We start from the raw sequence: 23,886 nt of genomic DNA on the forward strand, positions 1-23,886 counted from the left end.
AGTGTCAAAGACTACACATAAATCATTCTGCACAGTGAAGCTCATGCTTTCAACTATAGGAATAAGAAGAAGAACACATTTTTGATTTTTTTTAATTGCCAATTTCTTGCTTCTGAATATTTTATTATTTGGCCTTATTTAAGAACCCAAGCAGATAACACTGCAGTATGTATGCTATCGAACGCTCAGTAGAATATTAACTAAAATAGATTTAAGTATTAAAGATTACATTATTTAATGTTTTTAAAGCCACTAAGTGAAACAATGATTAGATGATTTGTTATTTAGTACTTTATTGGTATAAATAGATTTTTTCCTTTACCCTCTGCAAAGAGTCAGAGGTCGGTACATAACAGAGCTTGTGGGGATTTGGAGTTGTTTGGGGAAATTTCAGCAGGATGGATGCTTTAACATTGGTCTTCTAGCTGAAGCTTGGTCTCCACATTTCCTTACTGTGCTCCACTGCTGTGGAATACTTAATCTCTCCAATAAGAGAAGCAAACACCACTGAGATTTTGAGATCTACATGTTTTCCCTCTCCTATAATTGAATTGTGTTAATGCTACCTTGTTCTGGTGTTTGTTCTTTATTTACAGCTTTATGTGAATGTTTGATCGTGCATTTTGTTTTACACATTTTATATTGTCATTATCTTTCTGTGATTGTCTTCTTTCTTTTTTATTAAGTGTTCTGAAACACTATGTGATTATACACTCAAAAAAACATACCTACTTACATTCATTAAGCTCCCCTGCTGCATCTAGTGTCAGTAAATGGCACTGAAGACAGTTAATGCATTTAGAACAGTATACTACTAGAAAATGACAACATTGTTCTCTTGTTGACAGCTATGATAGCAGGAGTGCTTGGGGTATCTACCAGGATATGCTTTTGAATGGTCTTGCAATACAATTTAAGTACTTTTAGCAGTGTGAAACATTTAAAATTGTATGCTTTTACAGGCTATCCTGTTTTACCTTTGTCTGATCAAAGCAGAGACATCTGGCTAAAATGTACAGCAGTTATTTAAAAGCTAATGACTAACGACATTTTACATTCATTTGAAATTGCTCCATCAACAATCAAGATGCCCCAGTACACACGCACTGCCATGTTGGACTGTATAACTGTTACTTATTAGTGTTGACTGAGGGTGATTGGCCACAGCTGAGCTAGCTGCCAGCCAGGCAGCCTTGCTTGTTAAAAAAAAAAGAAGCCCCAGGGCCTTTTGCATTACAAAGGTTGAGGCGACACTTTTGTCACAAGGAGTTTCCAGGCACCCACTTGACATGATCAGGGGAAAAAATGTGATGGCATCTGTGAACCCTTGAGACGATATGATAAATGACAATGTAGCAAAGACAAACAGGGATAGAGTCAAATAATATGAGGAAGTGAGAAGGGATGGAGAGGGGAAGGAGGGATGGCTGGGTGTATTTTTTTTGGCTCGACTCTGACTGTGCTGACTTGTGGTGTGTGTGTGTGTGCGTGACAAAGACAAAACAGACGCACTGTCACCAACACTTGGGTGGAAAATAGATTGTGCTCGTCTCGCTATATTGTTGTCCCTCCTCACTCAGTCTCAGTGAGACAGAATTTAGACAGACTTGGCAGGGTGAGACGACCTCTCTGCGGAGGATACCCATGCATCTACGGCTCTCGTCTCAGGAGTGGCAGCTAGGCGATAGCTGGGATGCGGCCAAACAGCTGCGTCTGAAAAACATCTCTTTTGTCTGTGTACTGCTTTGACTATGCATTTCTCATCCTCTTGTGGTGAAATCTCTGTTACCTGCTTACGTAATATGGGATTAGTTTGATTCAATGTGATAGGTCATTGCAGGAGAGAGGAGGTTGATTTAGGAGAGATCTTGTCCTATTTTCCCCATCCCTGGGCAACAAATATATAAGGTATACCTTTGTGGGAGATGCTTCTGCACCAAAAAAAAGACATTGCTATTCATATGCTTCAGTAGCACCAAGTAAAACTGCTTCCCATAGCCAGTGATGATAGGGTCATCCAGGGAAAGCACTGTGATTTAGTCCATGGACACACTCTGCATCAGAAATCATGCCCTCATGATATAGCTGTGCTTGACATATTGAAAAGCAGGTTCCTGCTAATCAGTATATCGCGTGGAGGTCAAATTCTTAACATACCCACTGTGGAGAGATAGCAGTATATGAACTGATGAAGTTGAGGGAGACTCAACTTGACAATGTACACTCTAATTAAGATTAATTTCCATTGTTTTTTTTAATTCAATATATATCCAATATCGCGGAAATCTCTTGCAACTCTACCTCTATATGAGAAATTGTATTTAATGCCTAGAGGATAATTCATCTCACAACCATATTCATCAAAAATTTATGAAAGCAGAAAATTAAATGTTTTTACAGTGTAGATAAAGCGCTTAAATGTTTTATTCATTTGTTTCATTCTGCCATATGTTGACACCAAGAACTTAATAACTCAGTGCGCCTGAGGAGCTCTGAAGGCTTCTTGGGAGAGTAATTCAACAAATCACTATAATGAAGTTCATACTTATGGAAATACTTAAGTATTTGAGGGATGATGGAGAGACCTTCTGTTTTTCTCCTGATTCTAAAGTATTCTTTGGGAGTTTACATTGTCTTTTTTAATGTAATTTCTTCGCTTGTGCTTCCATCTACAACTAAGCATATTTCAACACTGTGGTTGAGACAGGCTAAAACATTTGAATGTAATGACTGTTATTATGTCATTACACTTTTAGGATCTAAGCTAACAACAGTATTTTGCAACAATTCACAGTCTAGCATACAGCAGCAGTGTATTTATATATATCAAATTTCTCTGCTGTGCATGCACACATTTCCTTGTATGGGGGCGGCTGTGTATTCAATTTGCATGCAAACATATAGCACATGCATACTATATCCATTTAAGTGTTCCATCTCTTGCGTATGCTGTTATTTCAAACTGCAGAAGAGCATCTGTGACAAATGAGGCAGCCTTCAGACAAAGAAGTGCCGGACGGAAACAGAATGATAATGAGTGTGTGTAAGGTGTCCGTGATTATGTAACAACAGAAACGGAGACGTGGAAAAGCCACGATTATTGCGCTGGGTGTCTGCATGGCACTTTGCTGCTGCCTGTTTTTGTTTACATGCAATTAAATTAGCCTTGTCCCTGTGGGTGCCTACTTGGCAGGAGGAGAGAGGCAAATGACAGACAGATGACCCGCTCCTTATTAGCAATGCTGCTTTGGTTTTTGTTTATTTGAGCATGTTCAAATGTCTGATATCTATCCAGTTTCTTTTGCTGTGGTATGTATTATTTGCACTGGAAGCAGAGGGATTTTTTTTTTCTAACCAGAGTCCATATTAACACACACACCTTGAAGCCAGTCAGGATTTAACTCATCTAACATAATAAACAACTCCTGAAGTTAAACTGTAAAGATATTCAGGGTCAGCCAGTAAAAACAGCCAATTAAACATCCAACCAGGACGCCTCGCCTCAGTTTGACCTCCTCTCCTTCGCAGAGGCCTCTCCAGTCACTGTGTCATGCTAAGAGGGTGAGTTCAGCTGCAGGTCTCCGTCACGGCCTCACTAGCCTGAAGTATTCTGGGTGATAGGTTTTTTTGAACAAGGTTATGTTAACCAGCGGGCTCGCTCATGGCTATGCTTGCCCTGGAGGCATATGTGAATGTGTGAATTGTGAATATGTATTAAACAAAACATGGGGAACTAAACTACCAAATACAAAATATAAGCTTGTATGAAATATTTGTAAGGAGGGCCATAATCATGTCAGAACAATGTATATCCGTATACAAAGTCTACATATCGGCATGAATTGTTTTCTTGTGGCAGAATGTGGAGTAAACTCTTTCAACACTCCACCACAAATCTTCCTCTGAATCCCAAATTTCAATCTACTTATCCAAAAGGGTAATATGACTGAGTGCGCTCATTTCACATCTTTCAGTGTGCAAAATCACTACCTCTTTAGGCTCAGCAGTTCCTGTCCCAGGAACTGCACAGCCAGAAGGAATGATCCAGAGAAGGGAGGAAAAGTCAGCACTTCTAAAGCACGGAGAGAGACAGTAGCAGATGTTAGCAACACAATCATACCATATAAGCATCTTTTATTTAATGAGTAATACCCTTGGACTGTGCAGATGAGTACACACAAAAGGGCCTTCCTGCTTGTATGGGTTTTCAGGCAAATTGTCAAAATGCAATGTGCCTAAAAGAGATTAGAGGCACAGGAGCAAATATTGAATATTCCAGAACAAATGAGATACTGTTTAGAAAAAACAAGTCTGTTTTTCACAGCAAGGAGCATGGCACTGGCAAACTCAATGAGAATATGCACGGTGTGTGTTGTGTCTGCTTGTGCGGATTGGAAGCTATTTGTCTAGATGATAACTAAACTATTTCCACTAACATTTACAGGATGTATCATATTTCTTATCTCATTCTGCCTCTTGAACTTATCTACTGTGAACAGAATTGTTTCGGCCAACACAAGTTGACACAGTACATTGCAAGTAGCCTGAGTGGAGCTTGTTATCATCTTAATGCTTGGAAGAGAGCCTCAGAGCAGATTAACAAAAAAACATACAGATATTATCTAGTTAGTAGTAGAGCCATTCATCAAAGTGGAACGCAACTCTTTCTGCCCATAGCAGCCAAACTGCTTGCATGCCTTCATAATGATGCAGTGTGTGTTTCTGTGTGTGTATGTGTGGAGTGAAACCTATGTAAACAGGGAGGGTTAAACTAAAGCATAGCTCTGGGGTTTTAAATAAATACTGGCTGGGCCTGAGAGCGGCACAGAGCTTTAAGTAACACACACACACACACACACACTGCCATTGTCTCCAATGCTGACACAGAGTGCTATATCCACCATAGTTGATGATAAAACAGGCGGGCGAAAGACCTCACTAACTGTGCCACAATGCTTATAAGCCATATCTGCTCTAAGCCATCTGGTGTGTTTGTAATATGAAGTGTTACTCAGCACCAACTTGTCATCCAGTGGCTGCACTTGTAAAGTTAGAACCAGCTACTGGAGCCACTTGAGGATAGAGAATTTGGCAATGGTTAAGTCAGGCACAGATCCAGACGGCAATGAAGTCTGTTGATTCCTACTATGGATACAAGTCACTGGGTCACAAAATAAGAAGAGGAACAATGTCTGCTTTTGTTCCTCATTTCGGAGCAAGAACTTCTAATGCATACCAACTAAACAGTATTTTAGTGTGGCCTATAAGTCGAAGCTATGCTGGGAAGGGAATGTCAGATCTTGTCATCCCCTCACCAAATGTATTCTGTCTAGAAAAGAACATCTCTTTGAGTCATCTGAAGCCTCCATGTCAGTCAGTTTTCTTTAAAGTGAAGTGTCATCCCACCATCTCTCTGTGGATTGTATAATCTTGAGAAATCAGAAGGAATTATTACTGTAAGCCTACCACAAGACTCAGATCTACATACTGTAGACTGATAGATCTTACTAGGGCCTCCACTGTGAAAACTGCAGATGTTTTGGTGTATCCCTTTTGGCATTTATGAGTCTCTTTTTAACTTTTTTTCTTATCTTGAATTCTGTGTAGTGTAAGCAGTATTGGGGAGATGTGGGGGTGTGTTGGAGAATAAATGAGAAGTGGGGGATTTATACTCCTGTGTGCCTTCTGCATCAAACTCTTCTACCTGTATATATGAAAAAAAAATGGATCAAATGTTGTGAAAACAAAAAAAGCACACACACAAACACCTTTAATTGAAATGATGAGTTTTATTGATCGGCTCACGCTAAGCTTTTGTTCAGCACTTGTTCAAAATCTGTCTGTCAGGATGATTTTCCAGATCTGTGTGTTCCAGTGTGTTTTAAATAACAGCTGTGCCATTGTTTTATTTAAAGAAAGTTTATATGCAATTTTAGTGATTTCAACCAAAACCTGAGCAGCACAAAGTGACCAATCCAGATATTTCGGTGATCTTTTCTTTAATTTTGGACGCTGAGAAACCTCAAGTGCCTCAGATGGTAGGATCATGACAATAAATACTTTTTCCAGATGAGACAAAGTTGGCAACTTTTTTAGGCAGTGTATTCCAGTCAGTGTGGCTGTCCCATGTGGCTCAGTGCAGCCAGGTTTGATTGACATATTTGGTGTGTATTTGGGGAGGATGATAAGGGATTCTCAGACTCCAGGGGATAATGTGGGATTGTTTGTCTCAAGGATCAAATCAGAGCTGTGCTACGAGGAAAACATCACTCTGAATGCAAAGTCTCTGAAATCTGTATGATGGATGGATTATGAATTTTTAAATCTAAAACTTCTATATAAAATCCATTGAATTTTGCATGACTGGGTGTTGAATTTTTTAAATCTAAAACGCCTATATAGCCTGACACAAAATATTCTTTTGGCACTCTGTAGTCCAACAAATAGACGCACTATAGAGCACTTATGTTATAATCCAGATACCTTTATCCGCACTTGTTTGATTTGACAGACACTGTTTTGACTGGAATTACATAACTCGTGTAGCTGAGTGAACAAGGCAGATTAAAATCGAACTAATCATCCTGCTTGTCACTGTGCAAAAATGATGAGCTGCACTTTGCAAAAGCCCTGTGCTGCACATAAGCGGCCAGCAGTGAAAACCTGAAAGTGTGTGTGCGTGCTGAGGTGCGTGCGTGTGTGTGTGTGTGTGTGTGTGTGTGGTTGCCCACAGTGGTGTGCTGCAGTCCGCTCCCTGCCGTTGCTGAGTAAACTACATGGACATTAGCGGGCGCAGCGGCACCAACCACCGAGCCAGAGTGGATTAAAACAGCGTGCGTGTGTAGAGAGACACTCGACAAAACGACTGCGTATACAAGTGAGAAACCCTGGTGTGTAATAGGAAGTCCGTTACACCAGTTTACATCTGCGAAACAGCCAAACAGGGGCTCTTGGGTGAACTCACTAGTGCCGTGCATTGTGTCAGGCAGGGGCTGCTCGGCGGGAATGGCTTCATCTCCGTGCGGCAACAGTAACTTTGATTCCGGTCTGGAAATCAAAACTCGCTCGGTGGAGCAGACTCTTATTCCACTAGTATCGCAGGTGAGTACTCCATAAACATAACAGATAGAGTTACGTTGTCCTCTCTTTACCTATTGTACTTTAAAACGTACTTTCTGGCTCCACAACAACAGTTGTGTCCGCACACACGAGGCTAACTTTGATTCTCGTGTTTACATGTTTGCATGTTTTCTTTCTCGCGCTGCGTTTAAAGCCCGTCACGCGTTTTGAATACTTTCCTGCGAGTTGTTACATTGTTACTATTATCATTGTCGCACTAATAATAGTACAACAAAGTGGACTTGTTAGGCTACAAGTTGCACACAGCAAAGTGCAATTGCGCAGAGGGTTATCAAAACTGTCAACATTAAAGACATCCAAACAGAGCAACATTAGACCACAGACACACTTTCATTAGATTTTGGCTGCTGTTGGGCAGGATTTGGTAGACTACAGGATTACATAATAGGCTACACTGTACTAGATGGGGATTTATTAAACCAATGATTCAGCCATCTGAAAACTAAGGAAATAATTATGATAGTAAATTCTTATTTTGCCAGAAATTACCAGAAACTCCCCTGGAAGTCCTCTGACTCCACTTTGAGGTTGTTTTCTTAAGTTTCCCAAAAGTTTAGTGTGTTCCCCTTGGCCAGTCCTGAACAGCACTGTGACCCCCACTTCTCTAATTGGGCCACTCTGAGGCACGTGTTTTGTTTTTCAATAAACAGAAGAAGATGAAGGACCCACTTAAGGCCACTGCACTCTTTCAACAACTCTTCACTTGCACACTTGAATCAGTCGTCCCAGCTTTAAAAGCATTAGGTCAATTAGTTAATTAATCATTTTTATTGTTGTGGTACAACAAACTAGAGTACAAACTTCAAGCCCTTTATCTATTGTGTCATAAGAGGCTGCTAAATATCAATTTTAGGAACAATAGCATTAATTTTTACAAAGCTTCTGATTATAATATTAGCAGGTTTGTTTTTTTGCTTTATTTCCAGCATGACACATGGGATTGGAGGTGGGTTGCATCTCTTGAATAGGGGAATGACCGCCAGTCTTGTAAATGCTAATATCCCTTTGTTGTGCAGGAGGCTGAGGGGCAGAGACCTGTAAATGGTCTCGTTTCCACTGAGAGGCAGTGGGAGAGAGAGGCACCTCACTGGTGGGTTAACGGAGTCTGGACAAAGCTGCAATGAAAGGTTCTCCTAACACTGTCCTTCCCCCTGTGAACACTGAAAGCCTGCTTCCTCCCTCTCATTGCACTGGCTCCTTTAAAAGATAAAAGGTCATCCTGTCCTGAATGGATATGGTTTAGTTATCAGAAAGGGACATCTGTCTGGGGATGTGCTTTCTTTGTAGGCTGTCAATTTTTCAATTTCAAGCACTCATAAGTACACCAAAAAGAAAGTCTAGGAACTTAGTCAAACTACTAATGCAAACAGTTATTATTGTAAGATTTATAGTAAGCACTGCTGCTATACTTTGCAATGGCATACACTAAATCTGCTGCACTCTGCGTTATCTTAATAATATTTACGTTGCAGCAAATTTATGGTGCACTCCTGCCCGCTGAGAAAGACTGGCAGTGCTCCAGTTTATAACATAGAAGAATGTGGTGTATACTGTCCACTGTTGAACACTGGGCCTCAAGGACAGTTTTTCCCAACTTTCCTTTTTCACAGTGTGAGGCGTGTCCCCATGGCAACAGAGCTCTGCAATGCTGAAAGAAACAACATTTCTGCTGTTAACACCATACGTAATGTTTTTGTTGTTGTTGCCGTGATGTCATCAGAGGGAAGGTCACTCAGTCAATGCTGACAGGTACATTAGTTTCGCCCGCTGTGAGTGCTTTTCATTCAGTATTTATTGGGTCCATTTGGTCACATGATCACGCAGGTAATTCACTTACTGCAACTATGCACAAAACATGTCTAATACTAGGCTTGCTTTGTTCCCTCAGTAGGTTACTTGGGTTTTACATGATAACGTACATGATTGGTAAGAATGATGATAGTTTGGTTTTTTGGTCTTTGCTGTTATTCATTGTTATATTAGATATTTTAGGCTGCATCTGGCATGTGTGCAGACTTAGGGCCGCAACTAACAATTATCTTAATTATCTATTATTCTACCGAATATGAAACAAGTTCATCACAATTTGTTCAACCAATAGTCCAAAACCCAATGATATTCAGTTTACTTTAATAGAAGACTAAGAAAACTATAAAAAATATTCACATTTCAGATATTGGAACCAGTGAATTTTTGACATTTTTCCTTAAAAAAAATCACTCAACCAATGAATTGATTATTAAAGCTGTTGCAGCTTATTTTTCTGTTGATTGACTAATCAGTTCATCGACCACTTATATTAAGGTTTGTGACATGCTCAGAATCAAAACACCAAAAGAAACCAGTCTGGTGTTTATATTGTATAAGCTAAGAGTAATTTGAAAGACTAATGTTTAACCCAGCAGTGGTACTCCCATTGCCACCTTAATGTGAGGAAGATAACTCAATTAAGGTATTTATGTGACAGTTCCGAGAAACCGTATTGCCTTACATGGGTTATAATTGAATTATTAGAGTTAGTGTAAACGTGTGGGCTGTGTGCTGTGCTGTGATTTTCTTCTTAAGGAGCTTTTTTATATGTATGTGTGTGTGTGTGTATGCCTGCTCATGTATTGCAGGGGTCATTGGATAACTATCAAGGAGGAAATGAAAAAGCAGTGTCAGTGAGAAAAGCTGGTGTTTGATAAGGTATCATGTTGTGCACTATCCCCCCTTCTTTTATTATGTACTCTCCTCTCCTCTCCTCTCCTCTCCTCTCCTCTCCTCTCCTCTCCTCTCCTCACCTCGCCTCTCCCCTCCCCTCTCCTCTCATTTTCTCTCCCTCTCTCCTCCTCTCTTTTCTCGTCTTGCTATGACGTTGATATCTTCAGGCCTCTGTTATCAGCTTCACTCCCACCATGGTGTAATAATAGGCCTGGGAGACTCCCGGCCTTGCACTACATACACACACACATGCACGTACACACAAACTAGATGGACACATAAACACTGTCCTACCCACCTCTTCTCTTTTCATGCTTGTATGTTCACCTGTCTTATTGATTCTTCCTTATTGTTCTTCTTTCTTTACCTTTTTGACAGTGAGTCTGAATATCAACTTGCTCTATATTCCTGACGTTACTGCTACTCTTGAGTTTTTGCAATTAAAATGATGTTTGAGTTCTGTTTTCCTAATGTTCCCACCTGGATGATTTCTAGCTGCATCCTCCATCATTTCGACTGTTCATTTCACACTTTTCAAAACAGAGGGGGTCCTTTCTTAATTTTGCGGAAGCACTCCCTTCGGCTAGGAATTCACTAATGTGCTTTATTTCACCTTTTTGTACCACAGCCATCTCCATACCAATGCACTTGCACTGTGAGGGGCATGATGAGGGTAATGAATTGCTCTGGTGGTGGTCAAAAATGTAATGGGCATCACACAGAGAGGGGAAACTAAGCGAACATGTGTCCTACCTGTGATGTGGTCTGTGGCCAGCTGGAAGGCAATTAGTGATAATCTAGATGCTTTTTTTTTTTTTTTTTTTTTTTTTAAATCTGATTCCTGTTTTGAAGTGGTGATTATTGAAATAACATTCCTGTTCCTGGGTTTTTTTTTTATAATTGAGGTATGTTACTTGTAAAAACACACCAGCCTTGTGTGGGTGCGGACATGGTGGTCCTCGGGCTGATGAGGTGTTAGGGTGTTGTTTTGAGGTAAAGATGTGTGGGAATGAACACGGGGTAGGAACTAATATCTGAGACTTTGATCAGATCGGTGAACATTTAAACACTTGTGACACACTGGCCTTGTGATTATGCCGGCTCCATCATTTTCCTGCAGGGCTAAGCCAGGAGTTTCTTAAAAGATTTTCTGCTATAATTGGGCCTGGAAAATCCGTTCTCTGTCCAAGTTTGTTAGCGTCGGGTTTTTCATGCTTGCAGGGGTTCTGTCTTGCTTGCAGTTTTGCCTTCTGATGTGCTAAAAAGAACTGTGGATAAAAAAAGCTTTTTTTCTGTGTTCATTTTGCTCACAAACTGAATTGAAATGGCATATTTAACACACAAACAAAAGCTCAGCGGTAGGTTTGAGGATGTGATTTACTCAGAGCGTTTAGCGTTTTGTCACATAAATTCTACATTAAATAAAATGCTGACAAAAAAAAGCGCCCAATAAACATACTCCTCACTTAACAGCTTTGTAAGCACAGCCATCAGTCAAAATTTCATCCTTCTTTCTGGAAATATTGGAAATGGAGTTTTATCGAGGTACGAGGCACTATTTCCCTCTTAATGTTGCTGGTGCTGTGGCGCTGTGACATGACAAACGTCCAGGTAGTGAAGTTGTTTTTTATACTCAGACAGAGAGGCATTACCGTTGCCAAGAGCCCTAACAGATCTGCTTCCTCCAGCCGTATGATGATAATGAAGACAAATGGGTTCCTGGCATGAAGGTGAAACCACATGAGGATTACGCTACACCACAAGCATGCATGTGTGTGCATACACACCCATGGACTAACATACACTAACCTCCTGGGAGTGGGACAAAATAAGCCTTTATTCTATGTATCTCTGTGTGTGTGTGTGTGTGTGTGTGTGTGTGTGGGGGGGGGGTGTGTGGGTGTGGGGGGGGGGTGGGGGATTCCAGTGCGGTTTGTGTGTTTTTGTATGTGCATACTTTTGACTGTTTGCTCATGAACAAAAGAAACTAAATGAATCTGTGGTGCTAGTGTTGGAGGTTTGTGGTCACCTGCAGTATGTGTGTTGTGTGTTGCAACCATGACTTGACACCTAATCAGCTTTCAACCCTTTGAGGCCTCGACCAGCACGACGATGTGTCTGATAACATGTTTTCAGTGCAGGTCAGACCGGCACCATTTTTCCTGTTATGCCATCATCAGTAGAAGATTTTGAAGAATGGCCAGTGTGTACACCAACACTCACACTCTTTTAATACGTTAATTTGCCTGTACAATATTTATCTTTCTTGTTCCAAAGTTTGAGACTGGCAGAGTGTGTAATTTAGCACTTTGTTTCAGCAGATATCCTCCTAGTTCAAACATTCAATATGTGAATCACAGTGAGCCTGACTCACATTATTGAGTAAATGAGGATCTGAGGCAGATTCTTGCTCAGTGTTGGGTAGTATATACACAGGCAGTCAACAGCCCTGTATCATCAAATTGAAATGAGATGTAATTCCACTCAACTCCTTCTGTTTTCCAGTGAAGTGGTTGAATTAGTCAGCAAACTTTGTTAATTCACATTCTCTTTTTTGATGATTACACTCAGCACCCTAAACCTCCCACTATCACTCTCTCTCTCATATTCCATTTTCTGCATGTCTCTGACACACACACATACAGATAAACACACATGTGCAAGGCTTGCTTGACCAGTGCTCCCCCCCCCCTTGTCCTCCCTCTTGTGCACTTCTCACTATTGCTATCAAGGGAGTCATTATAGATCACTGTTCTCTTTAAGTGCCGATAAAAGGGTCTGTCTCAAATGTCGATCCATTGACCTCTCCCTGGCTAATATACTTCCAGATGTGAAAGGTGTGTAACTGTGTGTGTATGTGTGAGAGAGACAGTTAATACACATGTGTTCCTGAACGTCCGAATAACCCAGCCCGAAGGAATCAGTCACCTAGAGAGAACAGCAGAGTTAACTTAATGGTGAAAAAAGCTATCTCACCCTCTGCCATTTAAGTTATCTGAAGGCTGTAGCTAATAGCGATAACCGCTTTTAATTGTCTCAAGGAAGGCTTCTGCCTCCGACCAAGACGTATTGCAGTAGCTCGGAGCTTGATAAAGTATTGATTAAACATCCATCCCATTATCAGTGAGCTTCAAAGTGGCATTACCTGCGCTCACATTGCTCAAAGTCTTCCGTTCTGTCAGCTGAAAATGGAAAGCAATTTCAGGTTCCTGTTCACCGAAAACAGAGAAAAAAAAAGGTGTTGCTACCGAAATCTTCGCACAGCAAACTCAATATCATTCAAATCAACAACAAAAAAGGAAATAAAAACTGTCTGCGTGGATAAATACTATAAGATGTAAGTGACAAAATGTTTTAAAATCATGATCAGTCTTGTACAGAAGCACACAAATAATCTTTGCATGTAGGCCTTACTCTATCCTTTGGGGATACCAGGCTTTAATGCAGCTCCCTGTTTAAACGGTTCTCCTACATGTTCACCCTCTGTGTGTTCTGTATGAAGGGTCTTCTGAGGCCTGCGCAGGCTATAAATGGTGTAGCATTCTTGTTTCGTATCAAGTGGCTGGTTGGCCCATTACCAGCCTTTATTTACAGTATGTTCTTAGTTTGCGATGACAAGATAGTGATGAGACATCTCATAAGTGTCGGCGCACAGGAAAAGATCTCTATCAGCATGGATGCGGAGCCTTATGTGGTGTTTTGTGTTGTCCACCCTCACTGGAAGCAACCAGCAGATTGAAACAGATGCATAAACCCCCACCCAGAAGCACAGACAAGGACATACTTATTGACATAAATTACTCTGTAGTCACACAGAGGCCATCTGCAAACTGGGAAACAGCACAATTTCCATGCCAGGGCCATCATACAGTAGCTTTATGATAAAGTGTGTGCCTTTTGAGATAACAGTGTAAAATACCATTTGGTGTACATTTATGAAAGGAATGATTATACAACTCTTCTTTTATTTGGCTTCTTCCTTACAGCTCTGAAAGTAGGCATAGAGATATAGAGAAGGACAGAAACACTAGGCGTCACTGAGGAGACCAAAGGGTGTGACAGGAAAGCCCACTTCTTGTTATCTTGTAGGCATGTACTCTTCCACTCGTCTTGTCATGTACTGCCAGAGATATCACATCAATGTATCTATATTGTCTGCTGTCTGGACAACCACAGGTAAACAAATCCGTATTTGGCAGGCAGCTGTTTGTCTCCTGGTGCTCTTCTGTTGGCATTGTTTCTTGGCTCGGTGTAGTGATAATTCTAGTCTTGAGCACACGACATTGACGCGGACAGTTGTTCACAATGTGGGGACTGGGCCTCACGTCGGGAGGCTCTGCAGATCAATGGGAGGAGCAGGAAAAATTCCTGTCATGAGATAGTCTAAAAAAGGTTCATAAAATGTTGCACAAAGCTGTAATAATCTAATTACTGTGTCATTTTCTACATAAATCTATTTTAAAAGGTGCATCACATCTTGTCCTCACTGAAAATATTACACCACTGTGACAAGCTCTCTGTGCAATAGGCCAATCCGATATGTTATAATTCTGTTTTATGATCCAATCAAGATAGTCGGGAACCACTGATTTAGGAGCAGTGACACTGGAAAATAAATATTACTATTGGTAAATATTGTTGTTCGATCTTGATATGAGTATCAACTAAATTCGTGAAGTATAATTATCTACTGGTATCTCTTTTCTAAGATCATACCAAACAGAAATATCTGACATACAACCCAAAGCTCTCCAAGTCAACATGTTTGTTCTTCTCTCCCTCTCCAACAGCAACATTACTGACTGTACCACAGAGGAATCCTTCAGTCTGGCTCTTATGTGTTAATTGCTTTCTTCGAGCGTCTTTGAACTTCTCCCCTCCTGATAATGAGTTCTTTTAAAGAGATGAGGTTTGACATGACAGAACAAAGAGAGTGTGAAGGACACAGAGAACACAGAATACCAAACAATTTCTTATCTCTTCTAATTCAGAATAGTCAGACATTTCATATATTCAGTGTTTGCCATATCACTCCAACATGGTGTAACTCTTATATCTGACACTTTATTGCTTCTATACGATTTTTATTGCAAGTGTTGAACAAAATCTTTTGATTCACGCTTATCTGACATATTTTGCTCTATACGTAGCATTGTGTGTCACTTTTGACCTTGTGCAATGGTTTCGGGTTCAGTTTGAGGTCATAAAACCCAGCAGAATAAAACTTTAAGTAGTTATACTGAGCACACTTTGCAATCTTTCACTTTATTACGTGGGTTCAGGGTGTTGATGTGTGGAAGTATCAGTATGTAAGATGGTATAGCACCTTGTTTGTATGCCTTCCGCCTTTCCTCTGTTGCTCTGCCCAATTTTCTGATTTTGTTTTCCGGTCACACACCTTACTCTCTTGCTCTTTCGTTCTCTTCAGCCTTGTGGTTAGTTTCTCTTCATCTCTCTCCACTTAGCCTCCTGTTTTCTCACTTTTAATCTCAATCTCTCCAGAGTCCAGTGTCCCTGTATCACCTTATTAATTATGCAGCCCACTGAAAACCTAGCCAGAGGCTACAGGTAGCTCGCAAAGCTGAAAAGCTCAGCCCTGCCATTTCTCTTATGATCCTTCCCTTTTTCTGCTGTACTGTAAACTGAGACATAATACTCAGCCCTGCACCTAATCTGAAGAACAGGAACGGGAACACCATGTAACCAGCTCAGCCAGATTTGGCTGTCCCTTTCTTTGACTTAGAATACCCAAGAGTGATCAGGATGATGGTATTCTTACCATCTTTTGTCTGACCGTCAGATATCTTCAGGGAAATGTTTTGGAAGCCAATGCGGCATTGAAAGCACAACTGTAAACAGATAGGATCGCAAACATTGTGAAAAGACTTAGTGCCAAGAATAAACAGATATCTTTTCATCTTTATACCATAAGATTACACAGAAGTTGTACACTGTTTCTGAATAAATAGGTTTTGTTTGAATTCTGTGCAGGATTGAGTTGTTTTTAAAGTAGCTCCACCTGGTTTTGTACATCCAGCTTTTCTCAGGATATTTTATAGATATATATATATATTTTAAGCGACAGCTTCAGTAGGGGTACGTGTAACAGGTCAGTGACTGTGAAGAAATCCTTGTCATATTGTCCCAATGTATAGAGTAGTTGAACAGTTGTGTTTGTGGAGATAATTTGCTTCATGTTTTACAGCTTTCAGGCTGACGAGGCAGAAATATAATATAATGGTGATCTCTTAACTTTTCCTCTTGCTCCATCATAAGGTCAAATTTTCACATTGTCCAATACTGGTTTTGCAGGTATTTGATCATAAACCAATTACTTAACACAGTTTTTCCCAGATTTTTTTTTGAGACAAAGGTGGCAAAGGTTTGAGAATGTGTGGTGTGGCGCACACAGTTTGTGCACGCACCTTTTGAGTGTTGTGCATTTAAGTGAAAAAAAATTACGATTCGACAGAAGAAAGTTTCCATAGGGATTTAAATTTTATACCAAGATGGAACAAAAAGATTAACAAAAAGATTAAAAATAAATGTGACAAATGATGGTGTTTATTTTGTGAGCCTGGGACGATATGCTTATCTCTCGACTTGATACTATCACGATACTTGGGTGGGGCACAATTTTCAGTCTCTTGCTTCAGTATACTGTGTGCCAAACCATTCACTGTTGCCCTTTATAAAATATGAAACATAACTGACAGATAAGATACATAAATGTTCTGTAGCCTTTTTATTTTTAAAAGTTAACTGCATTAATGAATGAATTAATCAATTTGAAAGCATCTTACAATCTCCTGCCTGTATGAAAATAACAAACTGAGGGGGAGGTGAAGTGCTCCACTGTGTTGTTATTAACGTCATGTCTCCAGCAGTGGAGAGCAGCCTCTCTGCTGCACTGTTAGCTCCGGGGAAAGAGATTGCTGTCCAAGATGCTGAGTGGGTGCAGGATTTTTGAGGTGAAACAGACTGAGCACCAAGTTATTTTCTTTGCATCAGAGTTGGTTTAAGTTGTTTAATGGTGCTTGTGTTGGTCAGTCAGCCTCGTTTGTTATTGCTGGAGTTTGCTGCTCTGCTCCGCTAACGTTAGTCTCTGAATGACAGAGTAGAAAGTTCGCAGTATACTTCATGTTCATCTCCCAAAGGTAATTATTTAGTCATTAAATCAAAACATACTTGTAACTGCTGCCTTTTTTGAAGATGAATTACAAGACAACTCTGTGTGCGCTGTTTACTGTCTGGGTGCTGCACTGCCCTCCCAGTTGAGTTTCGCCTTTTTCGCTCTGCCAACACCACATGCCAAAATTTTCAACAAAGGCAGCAACCAGTAATACAAAAGTGACCCACCTTTGAAATATATAGGCAGGGAAAACCCTGCTTAATTTCCCATCAGCCTCAGCTGTACTTTGTGTTTGCTGATCATTAACCTGCTGGTCATTAACATATTAGCATTGTGATTGTGAGTCGCCATACTAGCTTTAGAACTTAACTTAAAGCTGTTTCCAAGTACAGCCTTGCAGAACGGCTAGCGTGACTGTAGACTCTTGGTCTTGTTATCCCATCGTCCAACCCTAGTGATGTCTATCCCTGATCGATTGCGTAGAAATACCCAGCCTTATCAGTATGGGGAGGGTGATTTCATCTTGTCACTGTTTCTGGGTGACTGGAGCCGGTAGGTGACAGCTGGGGGCCAGCCAGCCAGGAAATACAGCCTAGTGTGTGTGTTCTTAGACACACACACAGTGCCAACCCCTATAAATAAGTTAAAGTCACTCACCTTCTATAAATAAAGTTCTGGTTGTTCTGGATGTTAAAGCGTGCCTGTTATCTTAAGGGCTGAAAGGAGCATTTTGAGGTGCTGATGATATGAAAACATGTCGTGTTAAATGTGAGGGTATACTGATTGGGATGATTAGAATAAAGGAAGGACTTCATTGCCTGAATTAGACTGTGTACGTAGAGGCTCTAAGTGCTGATTCAAATAAATTGTTTTTTTTTTTATATTTAAGTAGGGCCGAAATAGAACATGGCAACTACATCTACTTGAAGACTTTGGTATGTGTCATGTAGTGAGAGCATGTTCTCTAAGCCCCTTGTGAATGTGTGAGAGAGAGAGACTGTGTTTAAGAGAGAGGGAGTGTCACAACACAGGCCATTATGCAGTCTGATATCTGGGGGGGCTGCATTCCTTCACAGGGCTCATGTTTCCAGCTACTACAATGTGTATCGGTGTGAGTGGTGTTTGAAATTGTGTCTATGTATTCTTTATAGGGGCATCACGGCTGGGGTCCAAAGTCAAAGTCTCAGAGGGTAAATTTTATGCACTCTCTACTGGCTGGTATGCATGAGTTAGTGCCTTTACCCCCAAGGGCTTGAACTTCACCTCACTTCGTTCACTCACCACTTTAAAGGCCCTTTCTTCTTAAATGTCAAATCTTCAAGACCACATTCTTAGAAATACCTTTTTTTTGCCTTCTGGGTGAGGATTTGTCTTGCTCTGGGGATAGTTAACAATCATGTTGACTTTCTCCTACACCTGACATCTTATCTTTCCATCTCCTTCCTTTCATCTGTGAAGAATTTTCACAGGCTGAAAACTGGGAGGGCAAAGTCCTGGTGGGTAGTTTGTGTGAATTATTTCAGTACTTTCATCAGACATTATTTGATTTGAGCCTCAAGGCAACTCAGAAACAAAGGCAATATTCCTTTGTCACTTTGCTTCTTCATTCAATAATAACAAGCCGTATTAGTTTAGAAGCAAGCCAGTGCTTTTGTGGCAGGTGTATTAGGTCAGGTCCTCTTAGCAGTCATTCTTTTTTTTCCTTCCCAGAACATACTATCGTTGTGGGAAGCTGTCACAGAGCCTGGTTAAGCCACTTTCACACACTGTTCACCACACACTATTATTTGTCCATACTTGTAATTACCCATCTTGATGACTTATGGAATGTTTTCAAGGCTGAGTTGGCAAGCAGTTAGGATTATCCTGTTGAGGACTTTATATAATTACCCAGTCATTAAACATGGCTCAGTGTGAAGACAACCTGAGGATGGCGACTTGCCAATGGCTCGTTGTTGTGTTCGTACCTCCAGGATGTTAGAGCAGGCTGTTATTGTCACGCTATGTTGCATCCAAGAAAGTGACTTGGGGACAAATAGCTGAGCAATGGCTGCTGCGTTGTGTCAGCGTGGTCTACAGTCATTGAGACCAAACCGCTTTGTGAGGCCTTTTTTACAATCTAAGCTTATGATGATGATGAGAGGTTGCAGGGTCTAATTGTCTAGATTGTTATGGATTGGTTTCACCTGAATGATGTTGGGTGGTGATGAATCTGGAGATAGATCTCTGACAGGTTGCATCGATTTCCAGTTCTGCCTCTTTGGGTTTTACACAGGCACTCATCAATCTTTACTGGCAGCCCAGGAGATCCTCACTGAGATAATTGAGAAGCAGAATGAAAAACACAATAGCACCTAATCAAGAACTGGAGCCTGTCCTTTTCAAGTTCTTTCATATCAAGTTTCAACAATGCAAAGAAATCATGGAGAGAGAGACAATCAAAATTTGGAGTCAGATAGCGAGAACAAAGTAGAAGCAGTGGTCTGGGCCACATGGTGTGTTTTGTGGGGTCTAGAGGTTTCCAAGAGAATGATTTGTTACAGACAATGTAATTTTTTTTCCTTGTTTCTTTTGAAGATGCTTCATTTTACAAAGTGAGACTGATCTAAATCATTCAACTCTTGGAAGGAAATTGTTTTCATGGTTGACTTTGAGGAGATCATCTCCTCTTATATTCAATAGAGAATACATGCACCTTGCCATCGTAGGACTCAGTTATTCATTAATGGCACATTTTGGTCACCAACATGAGGCCACGTCTACAAATGAAACCTTCCACTGAAATGTTTTTGTTTGTTTTCTTTCCCTCCTCTCTTCCTGGAATGAAACAACCTGCTTAATACAATTATATGACTATTCTATTACAGAGCTTCAAGTCATATTCAATTAGTGAAACGAAATATGACTTCAATATCCATGCAGAAGGCTGTCTAAAGAGACATGCTGTTTATAAGTTCTAAACTTCCCCTCAATGTTGCCAGCAGCTGGATGGAGAGATTGGAGACATCCCACATAGATGTAATATGTGATGTCTCAATGTTCCTCTGCTGTGTTATGATCCCTTTGTTGCCAAATTAAACAACTGCCATATCCTTGTAAAATACTTATTTTCCAGGGAAGGGCATGAAGCAGACATCTCTATGAAATAACCTGGTCCTCTATGGAACAAAGAGACCAGTGTAGCCTGGAGAAATTTGTAACTGCATACGGTGTACATTTCTAAATGGGTGGGATCTCATCTGCATTGCCCCGCTGCTAGGCCAGAGATGTCTTTGATATTAAGTCTAGCATGTTTTACGAAAATGTGCTTAGATCAAAGATGTCTGTGCTGTCAGGCTGGCTTCCCGGGTGTCACTATGATAACAGTCAGATCCATGTAAAAACAGTTAGATCCATGTAAAAAAAATCTGTGTGTTGTCAGTATCTTGTGTTCTTTCTGTCTGTTTTAGGTTTAGGTTTGGTACAAGCTGACATGACTTGCTTCACACACTGGGGCTGTATTAATATCCCTATGAATTGCCTTCTGGGTATTTTCAGTGGTTTAAGGTTTTTTAGGCATCATACAGTATTTTACATCTATTTGAGATAAGAAAGAAGACGCATGTTTTGGTTATTCACAGCCTCTGAAATATTTGTTACACCCTCAAAGTGAAATGTTGCCAGATGTATTCAGGAGCGAGCCCACTATCTCGGGTGCATCACCATTACCATCACCCACACACTGATAGGAAAAAGTTGAACCCATCTCCAGCATATAGTTTGGAGCTACGCTAATGAAAGGTCTGGGGAAACATATTTGATTTATTGTTTTATTATTTAATTGGCAGCAGAACCTACTCAATATTGTGTTCTACTCAACACAATTGCAGAGAAGATCACTTTCAGCTACAAACTGAATCTTGGTTGAGTGAGAGCTTATGACTGCTATTATATTGTTGTACTTATAATATACATTTATGTATACATCATGAACTAAGTAAACTAAACTAAGTAAAATCAGCTGTCTGTTCACTTGTCATATCTCGGTAGCCAGGATTTGAGTCTACTCTACATTTGTTGCATCACGTAGGATAGGAAAGCCCCACTGTAGAGATGGTACTAAATAATGTCTCATATTCATGTTTGGACCAGCCATCATAATGAGATTAAATCAGTTCTACATAAGAAGTAGTTTCAAACGTACCGAACAGCTTTTGTTGAAATTTAAAGGGGACCTATTATGCTCATTTCCAGCTCTATAGTTTTATTCTGGTCACTCCACTCGAGTAGCTTTGCATGATTCATAGTTTAAAAAACTTCTTATTTATCTTATACTGGCTCTTTATGCAGCCCCTCAGTTCAGCCACTGTCTCTTAACAGGCAGTCTTAGCTCCTGTCTCTTTGAGGCCCCCTCCTGATTAGCCCACTCTGTTCTGATTGTCTAGCTTTCTGGAAGCTTGCCAAGGGGCAGCCGTATCAGAGTCGTGTTAAGTTACTGCTGATGAAAACGCAACATTCCCTGCTTTACCGCTTTATATTAAAAGCTTTTAAATGAATAAACAACAGGAGACTTTTAGAATTTACAGGAAATTAAACGTGTTCCTCACCAAATTAGCAGAGCTTCATTAGCGGCACTAAAAACTGGTCGACACAACAACATATGGAGATATTTGAAGCTCTTGGTTCATCAGATCGGTTAGAAATAATGCAGGGAGGAATAGTACAAGCAGAAACAGCCATAGTGAGGTGTTTGATAAAGAGCTGCAGATGACCAGCACACCTCCAACAGGTAAACAACTTATTTTACTTTGCTGTGCTGTGTAATGGAAAAACACTCACAGCGTGCCAACTCGACTTGAGTCAGGGCTCGGCGTGACTACCCCCAAAACAATGGAAAAATACCATAATGTCAGTGGAGCAAACCAATGAATTTGCACGCAGTACTTGGAGCAATTGACCATAGAAAGAAATCTGTCATGAGCTGATGTCGGCTTGGGCTGAAAGTAGAAAAAAATGTTGAAAACTGAACGTTCAGAGCAGTCTGAAACCGTTTTTTGCTCACAGGAATTACTTCTACATACATTTACCTCATTATTTGACACTTTGGCCACATTTAATATCAACATTCACTATTGTAACATTATATATATGATATATATAATAGGTCCCCTTTAAAGAAATAGTCAGACATTTTGGGAAATGCATTACTTTTCTTTCTTGTCGAGAGTTGGATGAGAAGTATAACACCACTCTCATGTTTGTACACTAAATATGAAGCTGACACAGGGAGACGCTTAGCCTAGCATAAAGACTGGAAATGGGGGGGGGAGGGGGGGGGCACATATAATCTGCCCCTGTCCAAAGGTTACAAAATCTGCCTACCAGCACCTCTAAAGCTCACAAATGAATATATCTCCTTTGTTTAATGTGAACAAAGTTTTGTAGTCCATGTGAGGTTGCCAGGCAGCCAGCACAGACTCCAGGAAGTCACTCCGCCCAGCCAAGAAATAGTCTGGTACATAACCCCCCAGTAAAACTACAACTTGTGATTTTTACTCTTCAGTTTTTGTTTGGATTATGAAAACACAATATAATGTGTGAATTAGTGAGCTTTAGAAGTGCCAATGGGTGGATTTCGTGATCTTTGTACAGAGTCTCGTTTGCTGTTCCCATCTGTTTCCAATCTTTATGCTAAGCTAAGCTAACTGGTTGCTGGCTGTAGCTTCATATTTAATGGGCAGATATGAAAGTTGCTATAGCTTGACGTACTCATAAAGAGTTTCACCTTTGGATTCCTCTTGATACTGTGTTTAATTCAATATTGCCATTAAATCAGATGTGATCTGATATTTTTCCATCATTATTCTCCCACTGTCAACTGTAAAGGGTTTTAAGGGGAATAAAGATGAACCACAACAATAGTTTGTGTCATGGTCTTGTGCTCTGTAAACAGAGATCGATTCCCTTTGCTCCTCTTCCCATCTTAGTTAACCTTGGATTGTGGTTAACAGAGCAAAAATTGATCTGCAGCCATGTTGTGTTTGTCTACCCCCTGGCAAGGAACATTGAATCAGAGGTCACTCTCACTCACACTGTCTGATCTCGTCTGTCCCCAATGTCACTCTTAACTGAAAGAGAGCAATTTTTAAAAAGTTTTTTGATACAGTAGAGTGAGCTGGTTAAGGCTCATTTTGCTTTGTTTCCTCTGTTGCTCCTCTCCCATCCTGTCTGTATTTCCTCCATCTTAGCTGCCCACCCTCTTTCCTTATTGACTGTATGCCCTTTGCTATTCTCCTGTCTATCTCTCCATCACAGCTGTCCATCTGTTTTTCTCCCAGGTTTATCATTTTCTCTTATCAGCTGCTGCTGGGTCCTCTAGGCTTCCTGCACCTCATATCAGCCTGACTGATTACACTGTAGCATTGTTCTGTTTTCAAGAGAGATTATGTGTCACTATCAGCGCACTAACTAACCAGGTCAGTGGGGTCCCATTCACTGTTCAAAATTAACACCAAATGTCGGTAGGTTTTCCGTTTGGTGAGTAAATCTGGGAAGGCTATCCGCCACACTGGTGGGTAAATGTTTGTACCAAAATAGTCATGTATCTGGAATTATGGCTCGGAGGAAATACTCATGTTTGTCCCTATACAGTGTAGACATGTACACCATGTGTTTTTTAAGTGCTTTTAAACAGTGTCGCGAAACTGTAGGAGTGCTTCAGGCAATCTGAGGTGCAGGAGTGCCAGCCATTGATTGTCACAAGTGCTCCAAGTTTTGCAGCACTGTTTACCATACAGGACATCAACCCCTTGACTCCGCTAAACTGTCACTTGCTGCAGTATATGTGACACAAAAAGGCAATTTATTATTTTAGCCGGTAAAAAGATATGGATTTTTTCATCTACCAGTCCCCTTGGTTGGTGAGTCAAAAA

At 40.5% G+C, this 23,886-nt stretch overlaps 1 protein-coding gene across 3 annotated transcripts in view; it reads left to right on the top strand.

The window, feature by feature from the left end:
- Positions 1–6,722: 6,722 nt before the first annotated feature.
- ctnnal1 (catenin (cadherin-associated protein), alpha-like 1) overlaps positions 6,723–23,886 on the top strand; it is a 57,655-nt gene continuing 40,491 nt past the window's right edge. The window contains exons 1-2 of one of the 3 annotated variants that reach the window (XM_042436648.1): positions 7,016–7,101; positions 8,157–8,267. Coding sequence is in view for 2 of the 3 variants with exons in the window: in XM_042436646.1 (XP_042292580.1) it covers positions 7,006–7,101 (96 nt within the window). In the remaining variant the exon portion in view is untranslated. Of the gene's footprint in view, positions 7,102–8,156; positions 8,268–23,886 lie in introns of all 3 variants that reach the window. The other 2 variants (XM_042436646.1, XM_042436647.1) reach the window with 2 other exon arrangements.

The sequence above is a fragment of the Thunnus maccoyii genome, chromosome 15 (genome assembly GCF_910596095.1).
Source record: "Thunnus maccoyii chromosome 15, fThuMac1.1, whole genome shotgun sequence".
NCBI lineage: Eukaryota > Metazoa > Chordata > Actinopteri > Scombriformes > Scombridae > Thunnus > Thunnus maccoyii.